Below are 23,409 nucleotides of genomic sequence, written 5' to 3' on the forward strand. Positions count from 1 at the left end.
CTTATTATATTCAAGGGTAGATTATTGAAGTAATTAATTGAGAACTCAGATTGTTTGAACTTTAGAATGAAATAACTTATTTAAGTCTTACCTACTTTTTGTTGTGAATGTCTGATGGAACGTTTGTGGAAAAGTAGAATCATGGTGAACAATCTTGGGAATTACTGGAGAAAATGAAATGGCTTGCGGGGGTGGCAGGTTTATCCCTTTTAAAATACAGCGTTTGATTAATAACGTTCTTAAGGTTCTTTTCAAAATAGGGTAAGGTTCAGTGTTTTTCTTTTCTTTTAAGAAAAAACCAAAGTCCTCCAAAACTAAAGTAAATAAATAGAAACATATATTTCAGATAGATATATTATTTGAAGCTCCAAAAATAACCACTTGCTGAATCATAACGGGAGTGTTACGGTGTGTAGCTAGGTGTCCCCTCAAACCCTCACGAAGTCATAGGTGTGGCTTTTTGGAGGGGGCTGAATATAGAGTGTGTGATGCTGGGATTGATTCATGGTGCGCTGCTAGTATTATGGCTGCCTCACCCTGGATGTGAGTGCTACATCCCTTTAGGGACAGATAGAATATAAAGGACAGAAAGAGGGCTGGGTGTTGTCCCTTGGTGCTTGTTTGCTACTTCGCTGCATTCTGCCTGCCATAAACTGATTCTCCTCTGTGATGCCCGTCTGCTATGCCCCCTGCCTTGGAGCCAGCCAGTTATGAACTGAAACCTCTCAAAGTGTGAGCTAAATAAATCTTTCTTCCTTTGACTTTGAGTGTGAGGTATTTTGTCTCAGCAATGAGAAAAATAACTAAGCATGTATTGCAAGAATAAGCTGTGTAGGGAGTACTCGCTGAAATGTTCGATTTCTTTTGTATTGTACATAGCAGCAAACAGGAAACTCTTTCAGTAGCAGAAGGCAAAATTATAGAGGGCAAGAGTCTTAGCACCTTTGTGGTTTGATTCCTAGGTGACTGGCACATTTGTCTTAGGAAATAAACACATTGTTCAAACTTTGTGGCATCCTTCTCTCAAAGAGCTTTTAAAAATGTTGATCCTGGGCTGAGGGTTTAGCTCAGTGGTTCGGCCACCTGAGTTCAGTTCCCTGTACAAAAAAAAAAAAAAAAGTTGATCCTGGTATGGTAAGTGCACATCTGTAGTCCTAGCTACCTCAGAAGCTTAGGCAAAGAAAGATTGAGGGCAGCATGGGCTTAACCAAAAAAAAAAATGAATTTCCCACACTGGTCTTTAAAACTTTAAAATTATTCCATACTCTAACTGAAATAACATGTAGGAAGAACATACTAGTTTTCTGTGCTGCAAAGGACTGTTTCTCATCTGCCTTAAAGCTCTGTAAGTTGAAATGAAAATGAAGGGAGAATCACACTGCTTAATAATGGTGGAATATATGCCAGAAAATTTATAGGCTAATAGCTAATAAATATTAGCTGTTGCTATTATTACTTATTCTGTGTTTGACAGTACAAAGATAACCGGGTTGTAAGTAAATTTGAAAAAAGAATACAGTCAAATGTATTCATAAAATGTACTTACTATTTTCATCGTAATTTTTTTATCACTTGGAAGATCTGGAATTTTATAATGCAGTAAAATTTTTATAAGTAAATTATTAGAAAATAACAGAATTTCAGTATATATTGGATTGGTGCCTGTCTTAGACACTTTTTTTTTTGACCCTTTCTTTGTTGCTGAGCCCAGTGCCTGACACTGAGAAGTTTATTTTCGCTCACAGTTTGTAGAGGTTTCAGTTCATGTCAGCCTTTAAGAAAAATGGCCCTGGCAGAGGGTCATGGCAATGCTGAAGCAGAAATGGAAGGGGAGGAGTAGAGGAGGATGAGCCCTTCCGGCCACACCCCCACGACTGTCCTCTTCCCGCCAGATCCCAGGTCCTAACAGCAACTCAGCTATAAACCCTCACAATCCGTCATCATTCAGAAACTGCTTCTGAGCTAGAGGCTCTTGGCTATAAGCCATAACAGTGCCCTTTTTCAAGTCAGGGCAGTTCCTTTAACTTTGCTATTGCCCTAAATTCTTATTTCTTTGATTTTATTTTCTAAGTTCATATTTCTAGGAAACAGCAGTATCACACAGGATGATTACACAGCCTAAACTCTTGCAAAAAATAGAAGACAATAATTAGTAAAGAAAATTCCTCTGAGGTTGGTTCAAGCCTCCTTTTTTGATGTTAAGGAAAAAGAGGGATCCCAGAGTTGCGGGGAGATAATTGAAAAGTATTGCTTGGTGCCACAAAGGCAGTTCTTAAATTTCTGTTTTTCTCATCTACAGGTAGTTTTGAAAACTAAAGGTAAATCCATAAATAATAGAAAAAAATTAAATAGAAAATTTCATTTGATTTAGAACCCAAACACCATTTTGATCATATACATTGTACTGAAGTTAATTGATTGTAGGGTTATTAGATCTTGGAGCTTTCCCATTAAGGCCAGCTTTTTCTCCTTCATAGCTGGGCGTGGTAGCACACACCTGTAATCCCAGCACTTGGGAGGCTGAGGCAGGAGGACTGCTGTGAGTTGAGACCAGCCTGGGCTACATAGTGAGTTCCAGGTCAGTCTCAACTACATAGTGAGACCCTGTCTCAAAAAACAAAGTGCTTTGTTTTGCTTTATGTGCAAAACAATGTCACTACAGAGAGAAGTTTGATAGTGATAACTTCTAGAACTAAGATGAATAAACAAGTCATATATGTGAAGGCGGTATGTAGACTTTATTTGGCTCATTTACATGGTTAATTTTTTGAGTCTGAAATATATTTTGCCTAGGAAAAATTAAGAGCTTTTGTTCTTGTTCTTTTGGGGTGGGGGTTGAGTCAGGGTCTCACTGTGTAGTTGAGGCTGGCTTTGAACTCACTATGTAATCCTGGATGGTCTTAAACTCACAGTGATCCTCCTGCCTCTGCCTCCTATGTGATGGGATTACAAGGTGTGCACCACCACTCCCAGCCCTGTTCTTTTTCTTGATCTTAATTGTTGGGTACATTTTAGATAGGGCCAAGTGGATTTGTCATATAAGCAAAGTATGTCCTTTGTCCTCTTCCCGGTCTACCCAAAGAGAAACTCCATGCCAAGCCATTTAAGCCAGAATTAGTCAGGGGGTGTGTTGTTACTTTTCTCTTGTTACTGAGGCAAAATGCCCAATACCCAAAGTTAGAGGAGAAAGGGTTTATTTGGATTACAGTTTGTAAAGATTTCAGTCCATAATCAGCTGGCTCCAAGGAGGGTGGTGTAACAGACAAGGCCTTGCAAAGGAGAAACAAAGGAGAAACAGTTCAGCAGCCAGAAGGTAACAGAAGCAACAGAGGACCTTAACAGCATCTTTCTGCCCCTTTTGTCCCATCCAGACTACCAGGATTACGGTGGTGCCAAGCAGATCACTAATCACAACCCTTAATCCCAGCATCACAAAAATCCATATTCAGCCATTTCTGAAAAAGACTGCATGAGGTTCTGGGGAACATTTAGACACAAGCCATGACAGGGTGAGAATTGCCTACTTAAGAGTAAATAGAAAAAGGACTGGGAATTTAGCTCAGTGGTGCCACCACCCGCCCGCTTGCAAGCGCAAGGTCTCGAGTTCAGTCCCTGATACCAAAAGAAGAAAAAAAAAAAGAGTAGATAGAAAAGCTTTCTGTGTGATTTTGTTGGCCTTTGGCAAAGATTGTAAACGTAGTTATTTTATTTCCTCTTCACTATTTTTATTTTTTAAGACCACTGTGTAGTTCAGGCTGGCCTTGAACTCACAGTGATCCTCTGACGTTAGCCTCCTGAGTGCTCGAATCACAGGTATGTACCACCTTACCTGGCAAACATTCACAGCTCTTTATCTGATAAATGTAGCCCAACATAATCTTTTTTGTGTAATAATTTTATAGTATATATTTATGATATATAATAATTACATTTAATTTGGGAATTGGTATATATATTATCTTTTGTGGGGGCAGGGTTTAAGACAGGGTCTCGCTATGTAGTTCAGGGTGGCCTTGAACTCATTGTGTAATCCAGGCTGGCTCGCAGCAATCCTCCTGCCTCAATCTCCTGAGGACTGGGATTACAAATGTACACTATCACACCCAGTCCCAAATTCACCATTTTAATAAAAATCTCAGGCAAGTGATTTGGCAAAACATATTGGAAAACAATATGTTGGGTATTTCATTGAAAAAGTGATTTCAGGGCCAGGGATTTAGCTCAGTGGTTCCGCTGCCTGCCTTCAAGTGCAAGGACCTGAGTTCGATCCCCGGTACCCAAAAAAGAAAGAAAGTGATACGATAAAATCATCAGTCTGACAAGTAGTCTAGTACAGTACATCTTTGAGAAGCCTGATAAAAATAATCTCTCCACTACTTCAAGTGATACTTAAAATTTCACTTTTAGATCTCCTATGTTTTTTTTGTTTTGTTTTGTTTTGTTTGGCTAAAGTATAACCATTTAAACAAATTCTAGAAGCATTATTAACAGACAGGGATAATACTGAGAGATTTGTTTTGTTTGCGGTACCAGAGATTGAACTTGGGACCTTACACTTGCGAGGCAGTACTCAGAGTTTTTAAAAGCACATTTCTGGGTCATCCTACATACAAATTTACTCGTACTAATTTTACAAATTTGCATTGTGTACTCTTAACTAATCTCTCAACTCTGAGTTACTGCCATCCCATATAACTATCTAAAATTTGTTTTTGGTACTGATTAACAAAGTATTCAAGGTTTAAATTATAGTTCTAATGTTGTCACGTCAAGAATAAGGTTCCTTAGGGCATGCTGTGTGTGAGATGCAGCAGAATGCTGTCAGATCGGGTGAGACAGCTTAACCATGTTTGACCCAAGACTGCAGTTCCATTTACATAAAGCAGACATGGGGAATAAGTGTTTGCAGAAATTGAGATGGTGTTTACCCTTTGAGGAGAGGAGGTGCTGGTGATAGTCCGGTTCTCCAGTTGGATGCTGGTTACACAGATGCATTCAGCTCATGAAAATTTGCTGTGTGATTATGTATATTTTTATACATGCAAATACATCAATGTAAAGTTACCCCCTAGACTAATTTGAGTTCTAGTACTTAGCTATTTTACTTTTTTCCCCTCCACTCTGGGGATTGAACCCAGCCCCTCAGGCACACTAAGTGCTCTACTATACCTCTACATCCCCAGCACCCCCTGCTTTTTTCCCTGTTATTTTGAGACAGGACTTCAATAAGTTGCAGCGGCTAGGCTTAACTTTTGGTCCTTCTGAGTAGCTGGCATTGCTGATGCGTGCCACACCCAGCTACATTACATTTTTAACTGGGCCACCTTTTAATCTGTTTTGCTATTTGTATGTGGAAGGCTTTTCTCATTTTCTGTTTATAGTAATTAGTATAATTTTCTTTGGAAATTAAGAAATAATCTTTAATGTACCTCAAACCAGATTTCTGAAAGAAGCTGTTGCTTTCATTAGGATCCAGAGTTGCACATAATGGGGACCTCTGTCATAGAGTCCATCATCACCGATTGAGAGTACTCAATTTTATTAGTTTATGTCCTTTAAAAAGTGCTGACTTCTCTAAAGTGACTTTTGAAGAAAAGTATTACATAGCCACATTTATGGTTTTTAGAAAAAGCAACAGAGCCCGTTGAAGTGGTGCAGCCCTGTAATCCTAGCACTGTGAAGTTTGAGGCAGGAGGATTACAAATTCCAGGGCGAGACACTGAACAAACCCCTCACCTCCACCCCCCAAAAAAGTGAAGTAGTTCTTGGTTAGAAATGGACTCACAAGTAATAGATAAAGCACAAAATAAAAGATAGATAATAGAAAGTTGGGAGATAGATCTTTCTCAAATGGGAAGGAGATCAAGAGACATAGGGAGCAGGGAGGGGCCAGAGGGAAAGGGAATGAAAGAAAGGAACTAAGATGTGTTGTATACACGCATCAACTCCACTCAAGGAATGTAAACACATACTATAAACATGTACTAATAAAAAGAAATGAGACAGCTGTAAAATTCCTAGACCTAATTTATTGCTGGCTCTTTGAGCTCAAACTTGTAATTTTACCTTTATGGAGTAGAAACACTCTTTGCATAAAGGTGTTAGATTTCATTAACTAAAGGTAGGTTTCTTACAGACTGGAAATGCAACAAAGGCAAATTGGAAGAAATTCCATAGGAAATAACTTAGATTTCTATGAAGTTCGTGTGAGTCCTTAACTACTTCTAATGGTAGTATCATACAACAATTCTTTGATTTATTCTCATATGAAAAAGTATTGGTAGGAAAAATTATAACTTGTATTGATATTTTGAAGCCTACTTAGTGTACAAATGTAAATTGATTAAATCTTGAGTTAGATAATTATAGCAGTTCAAGTGTGCTTGTTTCATGAGCCTTTAGAAGAAATACTCGCAGAGATTAAAGCACGGTTATGCTGACATTGGGGTCAAGAGGCTGTGACAGCCCCAGGGAAATTGACACTCACCTGCTTCCATGAGAAGTGATGAGGTTTAAAGTCAGCCTTTCTGGTGGCAATGGATTAGACATTATGTACTTTATCACAGTGTCAATTGTTTTTGCAAGACAGTTTGTTATGTTTCTTCTGTTTCTCAAGTTGTTGAGCCATGTCTGCACCTTAGCTTGTTAGCTGGTAATAATATAGTAGTTTGGACACTCAACAGACAAGCCTGAGCAAGTACTGCTCTCAAATACTGTTACTTAACTGACCAACTTTCAAAATTCATTTCTTTGCACTGATGAAAAATCATAACATTTGAATTATATTTATGCTAAATATTTTCTGTTGCAATCATTTTATTGTTTTTATTTTTCCCTTTTTTATCTTTTAGATCCATGTTAAAGCTCATTTTGACTATGACCCCTCAGATGACCCTTACGTTCCATGTCGAGAGTTAGGTCTGTCCTTTCAAAAAGGGGATATACTTCACGTGATCAGTCAAGAAGACCCAAACTGGTGGCAGGCCTACAGGGAGGGGGATGAAGATAATCAGCCCCTAGCTGGACTGGTTCCAGGTAAGAGATAATGTAATATTGATTTTATTTTTATTTATTTATTCTTTTGAGACAAAGGATCTCACAATGTATCCCAGGCTGGCCTTAAACTTACAATCCTCCTTCCTCAGCCTGATTAGTTCTAGGATTACAGATACAGATACCGTGCCTGGTTGAAAGTATATAATACTAAAAGCACATTTAAGGAGAGTGCTGCTCAGTGGTAGAGCATGGGCTTAGTTAGCATTCTTAGGGGTCTGGGTTCAATCACTAGCACAGAAAGAGAGAGAGAAAGGGAGGGAGAGAGAGTCAATGTTAAGATAGGGAGCTAAAAAGAAAATGGTCAGTCACCTTGAAAGCCTCCTACATTAAAATCTTTTTTTGTTGTTGTTGTTTTTGTTTTGCTTTGTTTTTTAAGACAGGGTCTCACTATGTAGTTGAGACTGACCTGGAGCTCACTATGTAGCTCAGGCTGGTCTCGAACTTGCAGTGATCCTCCCGCCTCAGCCTCCCGAGTGCTGGGATTACAGGTGTGTGCCACCATGCCCGGCTTCCTACATTAAAATCTTAATGATGGAAAAACATGTTTTCACTTATTTGTATCTTTGGTAACTTAAAGGAGGGGGAAAAGCCATTAACACATATACATTCATTCAAACAAAAGGAGAGATTATAAGTAAAATGCATGGGAATATGTTAAATAGTGTCTTAAAATCATAAAGGGATGAATGCTCACATACTTTGGAAAATTGACATGCTTTATATGATATAATTCTAGGTGACTAGAACCACTTTAAGGTCTAGTGTAGTACTTTCTACAACATAATAATTGTTCAATGAAAATGTTTTAAAAGTTGAACTACTAAATTTTCTAATACTGGCTTATACTAGATTTATGGCTCATTAATATATATCATAGGATTGGTTAAGTGGGGTCGAATTTGGAGGTTTATATATCATAGCTGACATTATTTTCAAATGGCAAAAGGATGTGGAAGGGAAATATATATGAAGAATTACTTGTAGTGTTTTTCCTTGATTAGAAAATACTTTATTAGGCCAGGGATGTAGTTCAGCAACACAGTACCTGCCTGACAAGCACAAAGTCCTGAGTTTGAGCCCCAGTACCAAAAAAAATTTTTAAAAAGCTTTATACTTTAATCTTAAATATTTTGCCCTTTTTCTTTTTTTATTTAAGGGAAGAGCTTTCAGCAGCAAAGAGAAGCCATGAAGCAAACTATAGAAGAAGATAAGGAGCCAGAAAAATCAGGTTAGACACTGCTACTTGACACTAATAAGTTCCTTGGGTTTTCACCTTGAACCACATTTAAATTTGCATATTTAGAACTTTGAGAAAGATATACTATGGAAAGAATGATAAAGAAGCAAAACTGATTGTTTTGGGATGGTAAAGAAAGATTAAAGATTAATGTGTAATTAGTGGAAAATTCTAAATATCAGAAAATATTTTTGTGAACAGTGTGTTTTAAAATTTTTAATTAAAAACAATTTGAGTTCTTCAGTTTGAAATGTGTAGCTTTGTTTCATGAAACAAATATGACATTTACACTTATGATTTCAGGAAAATTATGGTGTGCAAAGAAGAATAAAAAGAAAAGGAAAAAGGTCTTATATAATGCTAATAAAAATGATGGTAAGTTCTACTCTTAGGCATAGCTGGAGTTGTGTCTGATGCTAGAAATTAAGCTGATAATTCTAGGGAGTCCTGTTTTTACCTTAAATATATATGTATGTAAGAAAGTTGTTTGTTGAAATTATTTTCTTTTTTAGTCCTATGAATGTTTTAAGTTCTGGGGAAAAAATGATATAAAAGGTAAAGTACTATTTAGCATTATTAGTATTAATTTGATGGTTTCTTCTAATTTTTCTGTTTAAATTCTTTGAAAAATTATTTACTTCTAACAAATTCTTATAACAGTTGTGTTTAAAGTAAAATATTAATATTTCCTTTCTAATAGCTCATATCATAGAAGCAACTCATCCCACAGAGCCCACTACTTAACTGGCTAAGTCAGGCACACAATGTTTTTTGTTGCTAAGATAGAGTTTTAAGTAACTTCTCTTGGACCGGGGATTTAGCTCAGTAGTGCTGCCTCCTGCTTCACAAGAGCAAGGTCCTGAGTTCAATCCCTGGCACCAAAAACATAGATAAATAAAGTAACTTCTCTTAAAATCAAAAGCTCTGATAACACTGGACTTGTGTTCCTAAGCGACAGTAATCTGTTGCACCTGAATAACTGTTGTTGCCCTTATATTTGGTATCTTCTGCATTTTCAAGTCTCTTAGTTTTTAATAAGCCCAACCTGATTTTCTGATTTCATTATCTTCTTGGTTGGTCTTCCTTGTTGTCTGACTTGGTTTGCTTCATGTTAGAAACAAGCCAAATAATAAAGCAAGGAACTCCTCCTTATACAATTTACAAAGCTTATTATCTCAAGAATGTGAAATATTTGAGATCATGAAAAATTAAACTAATAAAAATAAAATGTTACAAATTATTGAAATATCCCATACCATGCTAAATCTGATTCAGTTAACGTTAATAAATTTTTCTAAACATTTTAAAATGTTAACTGAAAGTTTATGTAATTAGAATTTATTTGGTTTTTAATTTTACCCTCTATGGTTGTAATTAATGTCTCATTATTTTTGGAGACTAAAATTAATTGGTCCAGCTCTAAGAGCTGCAATGCTATAGAAAACTTGGTAATAGAGCCGGGCATGGTGGCACATACCTGTAATCCCAGCACTTGGGAGGCTGAGGCAGATCGCTGTGAGTTCGAGACCAGCCTGGGCTACATAGCGAGTTCCAGGTCAGTCTCAACTACATAGTGAGACCGTCTCAAAGAAAGAAAGAAAAGAAGGAAATATAAAACTTGGTAACAATGAAACCAACAAATACATAAAATCTGTAGATCAGAATACTATAACAATCTTGTTGTATATGTTAGAAGTAATTCAGGATAGAGAAAAACATTTTAAAAAGGAAAAGTTTGTTCATGATAGTTTCAGTGTCTCTGATATTTTTAAATAAACATCTATCATTAATAATATGTACTCTAACCAGGCTTGGTAGCACATGCATGTAATCTCAGCACTTAGGATGCTGAGGTAGGAAGATTGCCACAGGTTCAAAGCCATCCTGGGCTACCCAGTGAGTTCTGGGCCTGCCTGAACTACATAGGCCTTGTTTCAAAAATACATACATACATACATACATAAATTTTGGGGTGGTGCTGCAGATGTACTTCAGTGGAAAGGCCCTGGGTTCAATCTCCAGTACTGAAACAAAATTAAAGTAATAATGTCTACACTATTCCATGGCAGGAGATTACAGATTAATAGATTCAAATTCACATATTAAAGCGATGTGCTTAAATCCTTCCAAGCTAGGGGCCAGGGATTTAGCTCAGTGGTTCGGTGGCCTGCCTTGCAGGTACAAGGACCCTAGTTTAATCCCCAGTACCAAAAAAAGAAAAAAGAAAAAAAAAATCCTTCCAAGCTAATAAACAGTTGAGCTGGAATTTATGTATATATGTATTTATTTATTTATTTGGGTACCAGGAATCAAACTTGGCACCTTGTGCTTATTAGGTAGGCAGTGGAACCACTGAACTGAATCCCTGGCTGAGTTGGAATTTAAACAGATGTAGTTTGAGCTCCTACTCTGTATCAAGCTCTGCTGAGCACTGGCCAGACTAAGCTGGTCCCTGCCCTCATGGAATTTAGAGCTGAGTGTGACTAACGTAAGCTAATGCCTCTTCCCAGTCAGGTAAAATAATGTGGGTGGGATGCGGCACACTGCTAGTTGTCTGCCTTTGTTTTTACCACTTAGTAGCTCTGGTTTCATCTAGATTATGGGCTTTAGGAATGTTTCCCCACCCATCACAATTTCTACATCTTCTTAAATCACGACTCTGGGTTAGTAAAGTATTAATGTCCGCATTTTACAAAAGTGACAGATAATCTTATTAGGTTACTCCCTGGTATCCCACCCTCAGAGTGTTCACTGCAAACGAGCTGTTTTATGTAAGGATCAGTATAATTGTATCAGATGTTCCAACTCTGTGAAACAAGATAAGCAATAAAAAATTTTAGGAGGATTAATATATTCTCCTCTGCTTCATTTTCGTAGTACCCTGCCAAGAATATAGTGACAGGAACATGCTCATGGTATTGTAATGTTTATTATTTCTGTCATGATATAAAAGTTAAGCATTTTAATAATGAATTGTGCTTCTTTCCAGTGTTGGGGGAAAAGCTATAGGAATTTCTATCTTTATGACATGGCAGTAATTCTGTCTGAAGAGCTTAAACTTTTTCTTTCCCAAAGATTATGACAATGAGGAGATCTTAACTTATGAGGAAATGTCACTTTATCATCAGCCAGCAAATAGGAAAAGACCTATCATCTTGATTGGTCCACAAAACTGTGGCCAGAATGAATTGCGTCAGAGGCTCATGAACAAAGAAAAGGACCGCTTTGCATTGGCAGTTCCTCGTAAGTTTGAACACATCTCCATTTTCCTGTGCTTTGCAATTTATTACCTCAGAACCCACTTTTCATCCATTTGACTGAGACAGTGTTGTCAATGAAACAAAAATTTTGTTTATTTTGATAATTTTTTATCAAAAGCAATTCTTGGGAAACAATTTGTCATAACACTGTGGTACTAATTATTTTCCAAATTAATTTCACTTCGGGTCCTTTACAATTTCCCGCTCAATAGGAAATCAGCTCCTGGTTTTTTGTTCTTTAAACTGATATTGAAGGTAAAAATCTAGACCTAATTCCTTAAAACAGAAGCTCTGTTTTAACATTATATAGTACTAAATCTGATGGAAATAATAAACTTTAGGAAAAGGTAAGTTGTGTTTTAAATGCAAGGTAACTTAAAGTATAAAATGGAAGATTAATCTGATGAGATACTACAAATACATTCTTGTTCACGTCTCAATCTAAAAATAAGAAACACGTGGGCTCTGAACATTTATTTCTTCAGTTCATTGTTTCCTAATCTGTTACAGAATAAAAATTCTTCCTAACTAGACAAATTCTTCCCTCTCCACTGTGATCCTGTTATTTTTATTTGATTTTGTTTGCCTAGATACAACTCGGAATAGGCGAGACCATGAAGTAGCTGGTAGAGATTATCACTTTGTTTCCCGTCAAGCATTTGAGGCTGACATAGCAGCTGGAAAGTTCATTGAACATGGTGAATTTGAGAAAAATTTGTATGGAACCAGTACAGACTCTGTACGGCAAGTGATCAACTCTGGCAAAATATGTCTTTTAAGTCTTCGGACACAGGTAAAGCTAGAATTTTGGTTTAGAATGTTGAACTTAAGAGGGTGTCTTAGTTACTTTTCTCATCACTGGGACAAAAAAACCCGACATCCAAAGTTAAAGGAGGAAAATGTTTATTTGGCTCAGTTCATAGAGATTTCAGTTTGTATTCTGCCAGCTGCAAGACAGGGTGTGGCAGAGGACCATCACAGAGGAGAAATAGTCCTCAGCAGGCAGGCAAGAGCACATTAGCCCCCTTTCTGTCCCTTATATTTTATGCAGGCTACCCACCCTAGGGTGGGTGTATCACTCAAACCCTTAATCTTAGCCAGAATTGCTCCAAGCCATCAGTGGACTGACACACCCTTGATCTGAGCACCATGATCCAGCCACCTCTGAAAAGCACTCCCTATAATTGCATGAGGCTTTGGGGTGAAATCTAACACAATCCATAACAGAAGGCATGTGTTAGAAAGTAATCTAGTAAAACTGTTTTATTCCAAGAACAGAGCTTCATTAAGTTCTCACAGTTTTCCCAGAAATTTGCTATATATATAAAATTTGGTAGGCTACTAAATGTCCTTCACTTTGCACATATATATATGTATATATATATATATATATATGTAGTGTGGTATTGATAATATTTTTAGGTATTTTAGAACTATAAAATAATTTTCCTTTTCTGATTCTGATGAGAAAAATCAGAAAATTTATGTCATTTTTGGGCTGGGGATTTAGCTCAGTGGCTCCGCTGCCTGCCTCACAAGCGCAAGTTCAATTCTTGGTACCAAAAAAGTGTCATTTTTAGTGTTTTAAATGCTAGTATTCGAGTATTAATAAGTGTCCCAGTTAATCCTCAGTTTCAGTTATTTGACTAAGCAAAAATTTAAAAATGCAACTTTGTCTTGAGTTTCTATGTAAGTAGACAAAATTAGAAATTTTAAAATTACAAATTGTATTATGGGAAAGTTTTAACTCTTTTTTCAACTTTGGCAAAGAACTTTCTTTAATGTGGTAGAATGTTGCAATGTCAACTCAAACCACAGAGTCAGTGGTCATTACTGAAGAATGTACATGCAGGTGAACCGACTCTTAAAATGGCTGTCCCAAAATAGTTAATAAGGTTTGCTTTTTTAGTGGACAAAGAATATGGCTCCACTATTTCAGTTACAAACATTTTATCTATGAGATTATGTTTTTACTAAATTCCTTCAGAATTCCTTTTTATTTGAGAGAACAGATTTTACCAAAGAACTCAGAGTAGTTCAGCAAATTAGTATCGTAAATTTTTTAGATAGAAAAGGACATATTCCATATATACAATCTCCATTTTTGAAAAATTCTTCAGTTTGAGGATACTACAGTGATGCAGTGATAAAGGGAAAATGAAAATGATCGCTGTTAATTCAGAAATCTGTTTCCTTGGATATCCTTTTCCAGAATTTTTTTGGCATGTGTACATGAAGTTTTCTTTCTGATTTTACTTAAATAAGCCTGGCAATGGCATAATTATCTTGTCTTAATTCCTCCAAAATGTGTTTTTTTGGGGGGTACCAAGGATCGAACTCGGGTCCTTGTGCTTGCAAGGCAGGCAGCAGAACCACTGAGCTAAATCCCCAGCCCTATTTTTTTTTTTTTTAAGCCTGTCAAGAGCATAGTTGTCTTAATTCTTCCAAAATGGATTTTTTTTTTCAAAATGGATTTTTAATATGGTTATAATGTGTATACAGACTTACTAGCGAGGTATTTTAGCATCATATAGTTGTCATTTTTCAATGTTACTTATATTTCATTACATAAAAGCAAGCTAACAATATACATGAATTTATAGTTATGTAATTTTAGTTACTGATATGGTCTTATACTACTGTGAATAGTTTTGAAGATATTTAGAAATATTGTCAGTATTTTTAAAATGTTCCAAGCATATTGTTGAAAATTCAGTGATAGAAATAGAAAATTATTTTTAAAATCCAATAATCTTTATTAACAGTCTTTGAAAACTCTCCGGAATTCAGATTTGAAACCATATATTATCTTTATCGCACCTCCTTCCCAAGAGAGACTTCGGGCTTTACTGGCTAAAGAGGGCAAGAATCCGAAGGTAAAGTTCTTACTTTATTGTATGGTTCTGTTGAAGATAAACATGATACAATGCAGATCTAAGAGTCACAGTGCTTGGAAGATACAGCAACTTCACTTTTCAAACTGATTATTCTCTCTGCACTGTCACTTTCTCCCAAATTGCCATACTTGCCACTAGTTGGACTTTGGCAGCTCTCCAAAGCAGCAAGGTGCTCTTGTTCCCCCAGATATTTCCTGCTGTTAACTCCAAATGTATGGTAATCTCTGGGGTGTATAAATCTATAATCTTCACATGCATCTGACATTTCCAAAGGGATTATGTGAGTCACTACCCTCCACAAAGTTCTCAGCAAACTCATGGGGATTGCCCACATTTCTTCTTTAGTGGTCCACAATTGTAGATGCTAGAGTTTAGTCTTTTTCCATTAAAATTTTCTTGTTTTTTTCTTCTTTTTGGTCTTCTCACATGATCTGTTCTTTTGGGGGGCGGGGTACCAGGGATCGAACTCGGGACCTTGCACTCAGCACCACTGAGCTAACTCCCCAGCCCTTCACATGATCTAGAATAGAAGAAAAAGTTTTTCTAATTACTTTGTATCCATTCTGGATATGGTTAATGTAGTCCATGTTATATTAAATATTAATAATTCAATGAATGATAATATACAGATATTATTCACATATACAGAAAGTATTCACTTTAAATGTGTAAAATGAAAATTACGTCAGAAGCTTGGTATCTCAAAGTCATATTTTTCTTGATCATTTGCTATTTCTTAAATTACCTATTTTACAGAGAAATCACAGATGGGGGATGTAACGGGCTCTAGAGTTTGATCCACAGTGCTACAAAAGTAAAAAGGGGGAAAGGGCTATTCAGATTGTCGCGTTTCATTTGCTCTACCTCTAGTCATTTAAACCACTATAACAAGTTTTTTCTTTGATTCTTGACTTTACACCATGGCCACCAACCTTCTGTGCCCTGACCCAATATATCTTTTTACACTCTGTCTTAACATTTTTCTGTTCAATCTGTATGTAAGGTTGGATTTTTCAATGTTTTAAGGTATAGACATCAGGGCTTTCCCATTTTACGTATAATTCTGGTTGTTTTGTTTTGGCTCAATAGGCTAACTGGTTAATGTTTTACCCTTTTTCCATTATTGTAGCTTACTTAAATTCAGATAACTGGAGTCCATCATCTGTCTTGTCCTTTGCACTTGGATAATACAAAAGAAGTATGAGACATAATTGCCGGCTGTTCTTGAGGAAGATCATAATATAAGGGACACAGCTCAGTAGTATATGAAAATTCGTGCTCAGTAACTATGTAGATAGACCAGAAACACCGTAATTGCCCCAGGAAAAGGATGCACACTGTGGGCCAGGGTGGCTTTCATTCTGCTTATTCAGCATAATTTTCTGTAATTTTAGCATACACATTTATTTTATTAGGCTCTTTTCCAAAAGGATTCAGTATTATATCAAGGGCCTTACACTTCCAAAACATGTTAAGCAACTTTCATTCGATTGGTATCTGGTAATATTCTCATGGAAGTTGTATCACTTGTATTGAATTGGCTGCACTAAATTGAGCAAAGTCTAGGGAGATACTGTTTACCTGTGTTTTTAAAGCAAGAACTCCATACCACTAAGTTTTAACAATGTACAGTATACTTGAGTTTGTAATTAGATTCCTTTTAACTTTATTAATGCACATTTTACCTCAATATACATGGATTTTCATTGTGTAGTTGAGTTTTGGCAAAGTGTACGCCTAGATAACCACCATGCCAGTCAAATTTTAGAACATTTTCTTCTACAAATTTTTCTCTTATGCCCCTTTGGAGTTAATATTTCTCCATTCTTCCTGAGTAACCACTAATCTGCTTCCTGTCACTATGGCTTTGTTTCAACTTCATATAAATGAAGTCATTCATTATGTTTCAGTTTGTGTCCGGCTTTGGTTCAGCATGTTTGAGATTCATCTATGTTGCATCTAACAGCAGTTTTCTTCGTTTTTATTTTAACTTATTATACTGGTATTTTATTTTTATTAGTACGTTTGCAGTACGTAAAATTTACATTTCTTGTGTGGAGTTGGGACATGTACACAACACACTTATTTTAAGTACAGGGGATCAAACTTGAGACCTTGAGCTTGCCAGGCAAGCAACAGTGCCACTGAGCTACATCCCCTGCAACACATTCTTTTTTTTCATCTCTTCTCTCCCCTCCCTCCATCTCTTCATCCCCTCTCCCATTTGAGAAGGATCTCTCTCCCTACTTCCTATTTTGTCTATCTTTAATTTGCTCTTTCTTCGTAATTTGGGTTTATCATACGAGAAACCACGTAGTATTTAATCTTGTGTGTCTGATTTATTTCACTCAATATTATGGCCTCAAAAATGCATTCCATTTTCCTACAGATGACTCAGATTTATCTTTATAGCAGAGAAGTAATCCACTGTGCATAAAAACCACATTTTCCTTATCAATATATCTGTTGATGGACTGCTTCCAAGATTTAGCTATTATGAATTTTGTGTGAAGGTTTCCCTGTAATAGGATCTCTTTAACTCTTTCAGGAAGATACTTAGAAGGGAAGTAGCTAGGTCAAATGAAATTTCTAGTTTCAGCTTTTTTGAGGAATCTCCATATTGATTTCCACAGTGATTATGTACTAGTTTACATTCTCACAAACAAGACAGAAGCGTTTCTTTCTCCCCCATGGCCTTTCCAGCATTAGTTGTTATTTAATTTCTTTTTTTCCATTAAGTTTATTGGTACATTTAAAGAAAACAATATTTTATTTGATTGCTTGATGGTGACCATTCTTTCTGGAGTAAGATGGAATCTTAGTGTTATTTAAATTTGCATTTATCTGATGGCCAGTGATGTTGCGCATTTCTTCCTGTATTTATTGGCCATTTGTGCTTCTTCTGTAAAGTGTCCATTCATTTTGCCTTGCCCATTTTTCAATCGGATCTTTTATTTGGGGGGTCCTTTTTAGCTCTTTATATACTTAAAGAATAGTAGTCCTCTAAGGAAAGGCCAGCAAAAAATTTTTCCCAAAATTTGTCTATTTTCTAGTTGAAAACTTGTTTCCAGTTTTGAGCTCTGATGGTCAATAGCTATTGCAAACATTCATTAGTCTTATGTTTTCATTTCTCTTGGATACACACATAGATATGTGTTTTAACTATATAAAATCTGTTCAACTATCTTTAAAAAGTTCGCCATTTTATACCCCTACCACCGATGTATGATGGCTCCAGGTAATCTGTACCTGGATCGACTTCTGCTTTTGTCACTATGTGACCTTTTTAGCTATTCCAGAAGGTGGGAAGTGTTATCGTTATGGTTTTTGTCTTTTCCTGATAACTAAAGATAATTTTTTCATGTATTCATCTGAGCATATTCTTTTGTGAAATGCCTTAAGCCTTCTCATTTTTTAAGAATCAAGAGTTGGTTTTCTTTTAAAGATTCTTACAAGAACTTTTTGTTCCTTTGTTTGGCGGGGGGTAACTGAAGATTGAACCCAAGGCCTTTACATTGCCCTCCCCTGTCTCTTGTAGCCCCCGAGTCAGGGGCTCCAACTTGCCACTATCCTGCCTACCTCTAAGTACCGAGATTATAGGCATGTGTCACCACACCCAGCTAGGCAGCTTTGTTGTCTCAAAAACAAAAAAAAAGGCAATAAAAAGGAACGAAGTAGCCAGGCATGGTAGTACGTATCTGTAATACCGGCAGTTGAGAGGCTGAGGGCAGGAGGTTCCAGAGTTTGAGCCCAACTTGGGCAGTGCACACATGGCAAGACCATGTCTTTACTAAAAATAGGAAGAGGGGCTGGGGATGTAGCTCAGTGGTTCGGTGGCCTGCCTTGCAAGCGCAAGGACCCGAGTTCAATCCCCGGTACCAAAAAGAAAATAGGAAGGACGGGGGATGTAGTTCAGTGGTAGAACGTGTGCCTAGAATGTGTGATGTCCTCAATTCAATACCCAGGACTAAACAATTTTTAAAAAGCAATTAAGTATTGATTCATGCTTCAACAGGGGTGAGCCTTAAAGACATGCCAAGTAAAAGAAGCTAGATACAGTAGAACATGTGGCATATGATTCCATTTATACGGAATTCCAGAATAGGCTGATCTGTCAAGACCTAAAGGACTTTGGTGGTTGCTTAGGGCTAGGGATTGGGAGAAAAAAAAAAGTGACTGCTAATGGATATGGATTTCAAGGGGTAGGGGTAAGGGATAGATGATAAAATGTTCTAATGTCCTAAAATTGATTGTGGTATCAATTGCAGAACTCTGTCACTGTACCAAACACTATGGAATCCTAAACATGAAAATGGGTAAACTGTACAATACATGAATTATATCACAACAAAGCTGTTACTTCCCTACCCAGATCCCAGCAGGCTTATCTGTATATAATGAAATGCTTACAAAATTGATACAGAACATAAATGGAATTACCAAAAACACTAGAAAAACTGAGTTAGATGGCTTTTTTGTCTTTATTTTTTTGCCTATTCTGTTTTACTTTTGCTTACTTTTATTCATGTACTTACTGTGACTTTAATTTGCATTTCTAGTTTCTGAAGAGGAAAGTTTAAATTTTAAAACCTTTCTTTTTAAATACAGGCATTTGAAGTTATAAACTTCCCTCTAAGCATTTATTTGCATCCCATAAGTTCTGATGTATTGTCATTATTTTATTAGAAATATTTTCTAATTTTCCTTACCATTTTCTTAATTTTGTTTCTTTTGGGTTTTGTTGTTGTTGTTTTTGAGACAGGGTCTCACATGTAGTTGAGACTGACCTGGAATCACTATAACCCAGGCTGGTCTCGAACTCACAACGATCCTCCTGCCTCAGCCTCAGCCTACCGAGTGCTGGGATTATAGGCGTGTGCCACCACGCCCAGCTGCCATTTTCTTATTTAACCCATGGTTATTTAGAAGTATGTTGTTTAATTTCTACCTACTTGAGGATGTTAAGAAATACTTTTGTGATTTACACTTCCATAATGGTCAGAAAATAGATGCTGACAGATAACCAATCTTTTGAAAATTTTGTTGAGCCTTGTAATAGTCCACCTGTTCTTAGTGAACACCCCATGCACACCTGTGAAAGTGTGTTGTACATTTGTTGGTTCGAAGGTGGTCTATATCTAGCTTTTATTCCACTTTTTTTTTTTTTCCAGACAAGATCTCTAGTTTAGGCTGGCCTCGAACTGCAGGGATTCTAGATGTGCCACCACACCCAGTTTGTTTATTTTTCATCAGGAGTGCTTAGTGAATTTGCAGCACATCCTTGCACAGAGACCATTCTAATCTTATCTGTATCATTAGTTTTAGTATAGATCCTGCTAGTCGGGGATTTAGCTCCATGGTTCCGCTGTCTGCTGGTGCTGCTAAAGGGAGCACGCCTTTGAGATTTTTCACATGATAGAAGTACTGAGTAAAAACTTCTTAACTTTATAAAATTGTACTGAGAAAGTTAAGTGTTCCGCCTGTTCTGCTGGAGGGTACGATTTGAGAATGATTGGTTAACAGTGTGAACTGATGGTCAGTTTGTAGGGTAATTATTTCAGTTCAAAAAATTTTAGATAAAACATTTTGTTTCATTTTAGTCATTAACTATAATTTAAACAACAAATTCAGGTAAGTGCTAAACAGTTACATAAGCCATGTTGATATTCAGCGAAACAGTGCCTTAAATTTAATAAAAGCTAATCTCGAGCTTTGATGGGAAGGTACAGTTTAGCTGAAATGTCAGTGTATTCAGTTGTTGTGCTGAAGTTGAGTCCCTTCCGGGGAACAAAGGACTGTGTATTGCATTCAGACGCACAGCATTCCAGAATGAAAAGTGGAACTACACGAGTTGTGTTTTTAATGTTTTCCTTCTCTTGTAAATTGAGTCCAGTACAGTATTGATATGACCTTTTCTATTACAGACATTGGATCTTATGTTATCTGTACAAGGGTGATTTGGGGCAGTTTCACTTTCTTGAACTCATCTGTCTCACGAGCAGAGGGTTCTGGATCAGCTTTATACATAGGCTCGCTACCTGCTTGTCCATGCTCAACAGTGCTTTCCTGTACATAATATTTTATAATAGTCTGCTCTATACAGAGTCCCAGACTCTGTCACAATACCTTTTGCATCTTAAAGATGTTCTTTATGTATTGAAAACAAAACAGTAATTCAAAGCTTTAAGCTGCATATTTTCACCTCTTGGTGCATATTAGGTTGAGCAAGATTTTCTTAGAAAAAAAGAGAAACCATTCTATCTATCCTTTTCTTTCCCCGTAATGTTCATTTTGTCTAACACGGCTAGAGACCTAAAAAGCAGGCCCTCTTTACAAGAGCCAAGAGTAAGGGTGCTTTGAGGCCTTACTTTTTCTTACAAATGTTTGTTTTCAAACAGTATAGGCTACCATAACCTTTTCCTAAAAGTAACATCTGTAACACAGTCAATTTTTCTGGTTGGTCTAAATCTTTATAGTCTTTATATAGTCTTTATAGTCTTTATAGTCTGTCTTTTCTGAGAAAAGACAGAAGTATGTGTAAACCTAAATAGTTGTATAAACAGGATATACTGAGTGAGTCCTAAATAGAGTGTGGGTGTGGGTGTGTGGTGTGGTGGTGGTGGTACCGGGGATCGAACTCAGGACCTTGCACTTATGAGGCGGGTGCAGTGGCACTGAGCTAAGTCCCTGGCCCTACAGTCCCAAATAATTTATGATGTGAGTCCTGAAGGTGCCAGAACAATTGTGAACCACTGTGGCCCCATGAAGTGGTTTAAAAGGAGCTCTAGAAGTTGAATATTTATAGAGACAAAAACAATGTAAGGATAGTCCTTATCTTGGGCCATCTGACTCATCTCATATTTTGGGGTAGATAGGAATTATCTCACAGTTTTTATCTTCTCTTTGTAGCCTGAAGAGTTGAGAGAAATCATCGAGAAGACTAGAGAGATGGAACAGAACAATGGCCACTACTTTGACACAGCAATTGTGAATTCAGATCTTGATAAAGCCTACCAAGAATTGCTTAGGTTAATTAACAAACTTGACACCGAACCTCAGTGGGTGCCATCCACTTGGCTGAGGTGAAGGAACAGTCATTCTGTGCAGGAGTGGACTTGTTACGGCAAACTGCCAATAGGAAGGTGGCCGGTACTTTGGCAAGATGGAATGTAAGGTGGGAGGTGGGAGGCGGCAGCATAAGTTGCAAACCTGTTCTTAGATCCCTTAAAACTTGTGAGAAGAAAGTCCCCAGAGGCAATTTGTGCACAGCATTCTTTATGCTCTACAGATGGCATTAGGGATTCTTACCTCCTCTGGTGATTTGTAAATGGAAGCTTTCAACAAGCAGAGATTAACTTTATTAATCACCTAACTATATCTTTTCTGCTTGACTTCCTGTGAAAAACTTTTATGTATATACACAGTAATCCATGGCTCAAGTAGTTACAAATATTGACATTATTTAACACTTAAATGACTTCCTGGGAATATTTGGGGAAACTGTGCATCTGTGCACTGGGCCAAAAAACAGTATTTGCTTAAGAGACTGGGTTAGCCATCAAAAGTACTTTCTGGGAAAAGAAAAAAAAGAAAAATGTTGCCACTTTGGTTTGAACTACTTGTTAAGCCTTGAATTCATTTGTAGGTCTTCTAACTAAAAACAAACACAAATTCCATTAGAAGTCTCAGGTTTGGTTTGGTTTGGTTTTTAGCTCCAGCTTTGTGGGTCAGACCACATACGCAGCAGACTCTATATAATGCAGTTAAAAGTATACAAAAGTTGGTGATCTTTTTAAAGATATAATTTTGTGAAATTTTTGCAAGTGATTTGATAGCCTTGCTTCCTTTCTCAGATCTGAAGAATACAACAGAGTGTATAAGGTACAGTGTTTCTTCATGATGCAAATAGTTTTTTATATACTCGGGAGAACATAACACATTTCAGTTTTTGCATTTTTATATATGAACACAGTATTTGTCTATAACTGTGCTGCATTTGTAAATAACTGGAACTCTGTTGATGAATATAGCTGCTATACTGTATACTAATATTTAATAGATCAACAAATGGTCATTGATAATGCTTGTTCAGCATTGGAGTAAATTAAACTATACACACTAGGGGAGCAGCATGACAACCGACTTTGAGGTCAGAAGGAAAGGACGACCTTTTAGGAAAAGCAACTGGAGGAAAAGTTATTATGCATATAGAAACAGGTTTTTCTCCTGACAAGATCTGCTTTCTGACCAGAATGCAACAGCTTGTTAAGCTAGTATGATTTTTGTACTGTATAGCTGTAACTTTAAAATTGTAATTGGCACGGAAAGTTAATTTGTCGTCTTTTCAGGCCTATAAGGACAGAGGAATGTGTGACAGTCTCAAGTGTGAGAGCCAGGGATTTAGTTCAGTGGTTCCACCGCCTGCCTCAAATGTGAATGCCTTTTTATTTTTATGATGACTTTAGCTACATTTCCTGTTCCCAAAGCTAAACACTGGAATAATACTGACTTACCACGTAATTTAACACAAGCAGTTGTCATTAATGAGTTGTGTGTCTTAATATCATGTATATAGTTTTTTTCTCAGCTACATAATTTTATTGGAACAAATGTAAACAATGTGTGTGTTGCCTTTTCTGTTCAAATCTGCATGGCCTCTTAGTTGACTGGGGAGTATATGGAGATATTTTCAAGGTAATTTCTCTTAGGAAGAAAGTAACATTCATGGGTCAAGGAGAGGAATACTGTGTCTCCTCGGGTCTGAAACACTCCAGCTTGTAGCAGGAAAATACAAAGATCACACCCATTTTCAGATTTGAAAACCAAGGAATATATTTAGCACTTAATCTTTTCAGTTTTCTGTAGTTTACTTTCTCAGGAATGAAAGGTAGTCTGTGGTTGACAGTGGAGTTTTGTGAACTACATCATGTGACTGGTAACTATTTTCAATACTTACAGT

At 36.8% G+C, this 23,409-nt stretch overlaps 1 protein-coding gene across 2 annotated transcripts in view; it reads left to right on the forward strand.

Moving 5' to 3' along the window:
• Mpp5 (membrane palmitoylated protein 5) overlaps nt 1-23,409 on the forward strand; it is an 88,765-nt gene extending 65,356 nt beyond the window's left edge. For both annotated transcript variants that reach the window (XM_010645328.2, XM_010645329.2), the window contains exons 10-16: nt 6,852-7,035; nt 8,213-8,284; nt 8,597-8,668; nt 11,369-11,536; nt 12,144-12,346; nt 14,319-14,429; nt 21,360-23,409. In XM_010645328.2, the coding sequence (XP_010643630.1) occupies nt 6,852-7,035; nt 8,213-8,284; nt 8,597-8,668; nt 11,369-11,536; nt 12,144-12,346; nt 14,319-14,429; nt 21,360-21,536 (987 nt within the window). In that variant the 3' untranslated portion in view covers nt 21,537-23,409. The remainder of the gene's footprint in view (nt 1-6,851; nt 7,036-8,212; nt 8,285-8,596; nt 8,669-11,368; nt 11,537-12,143; nt 12,347-14,318; nt 14,430-21,359) is intronic.

Source organism: Fukomys damarensis, unplaced genomic scaffold, assembly GCF_012274545.1.
Source record: "Fukomys damarensis isolate Sample0158 unplaced genomic scaffold, DMR_v1.0_HiC HiC_scaffold_21, whole genome shotgun sequence".
Lineage (NCBI taxonomy): Eukaryota > Metazoa > Chordata > Mammalia > Rodentia > Bathyergidae > Fukomys > Fukomys damarensis.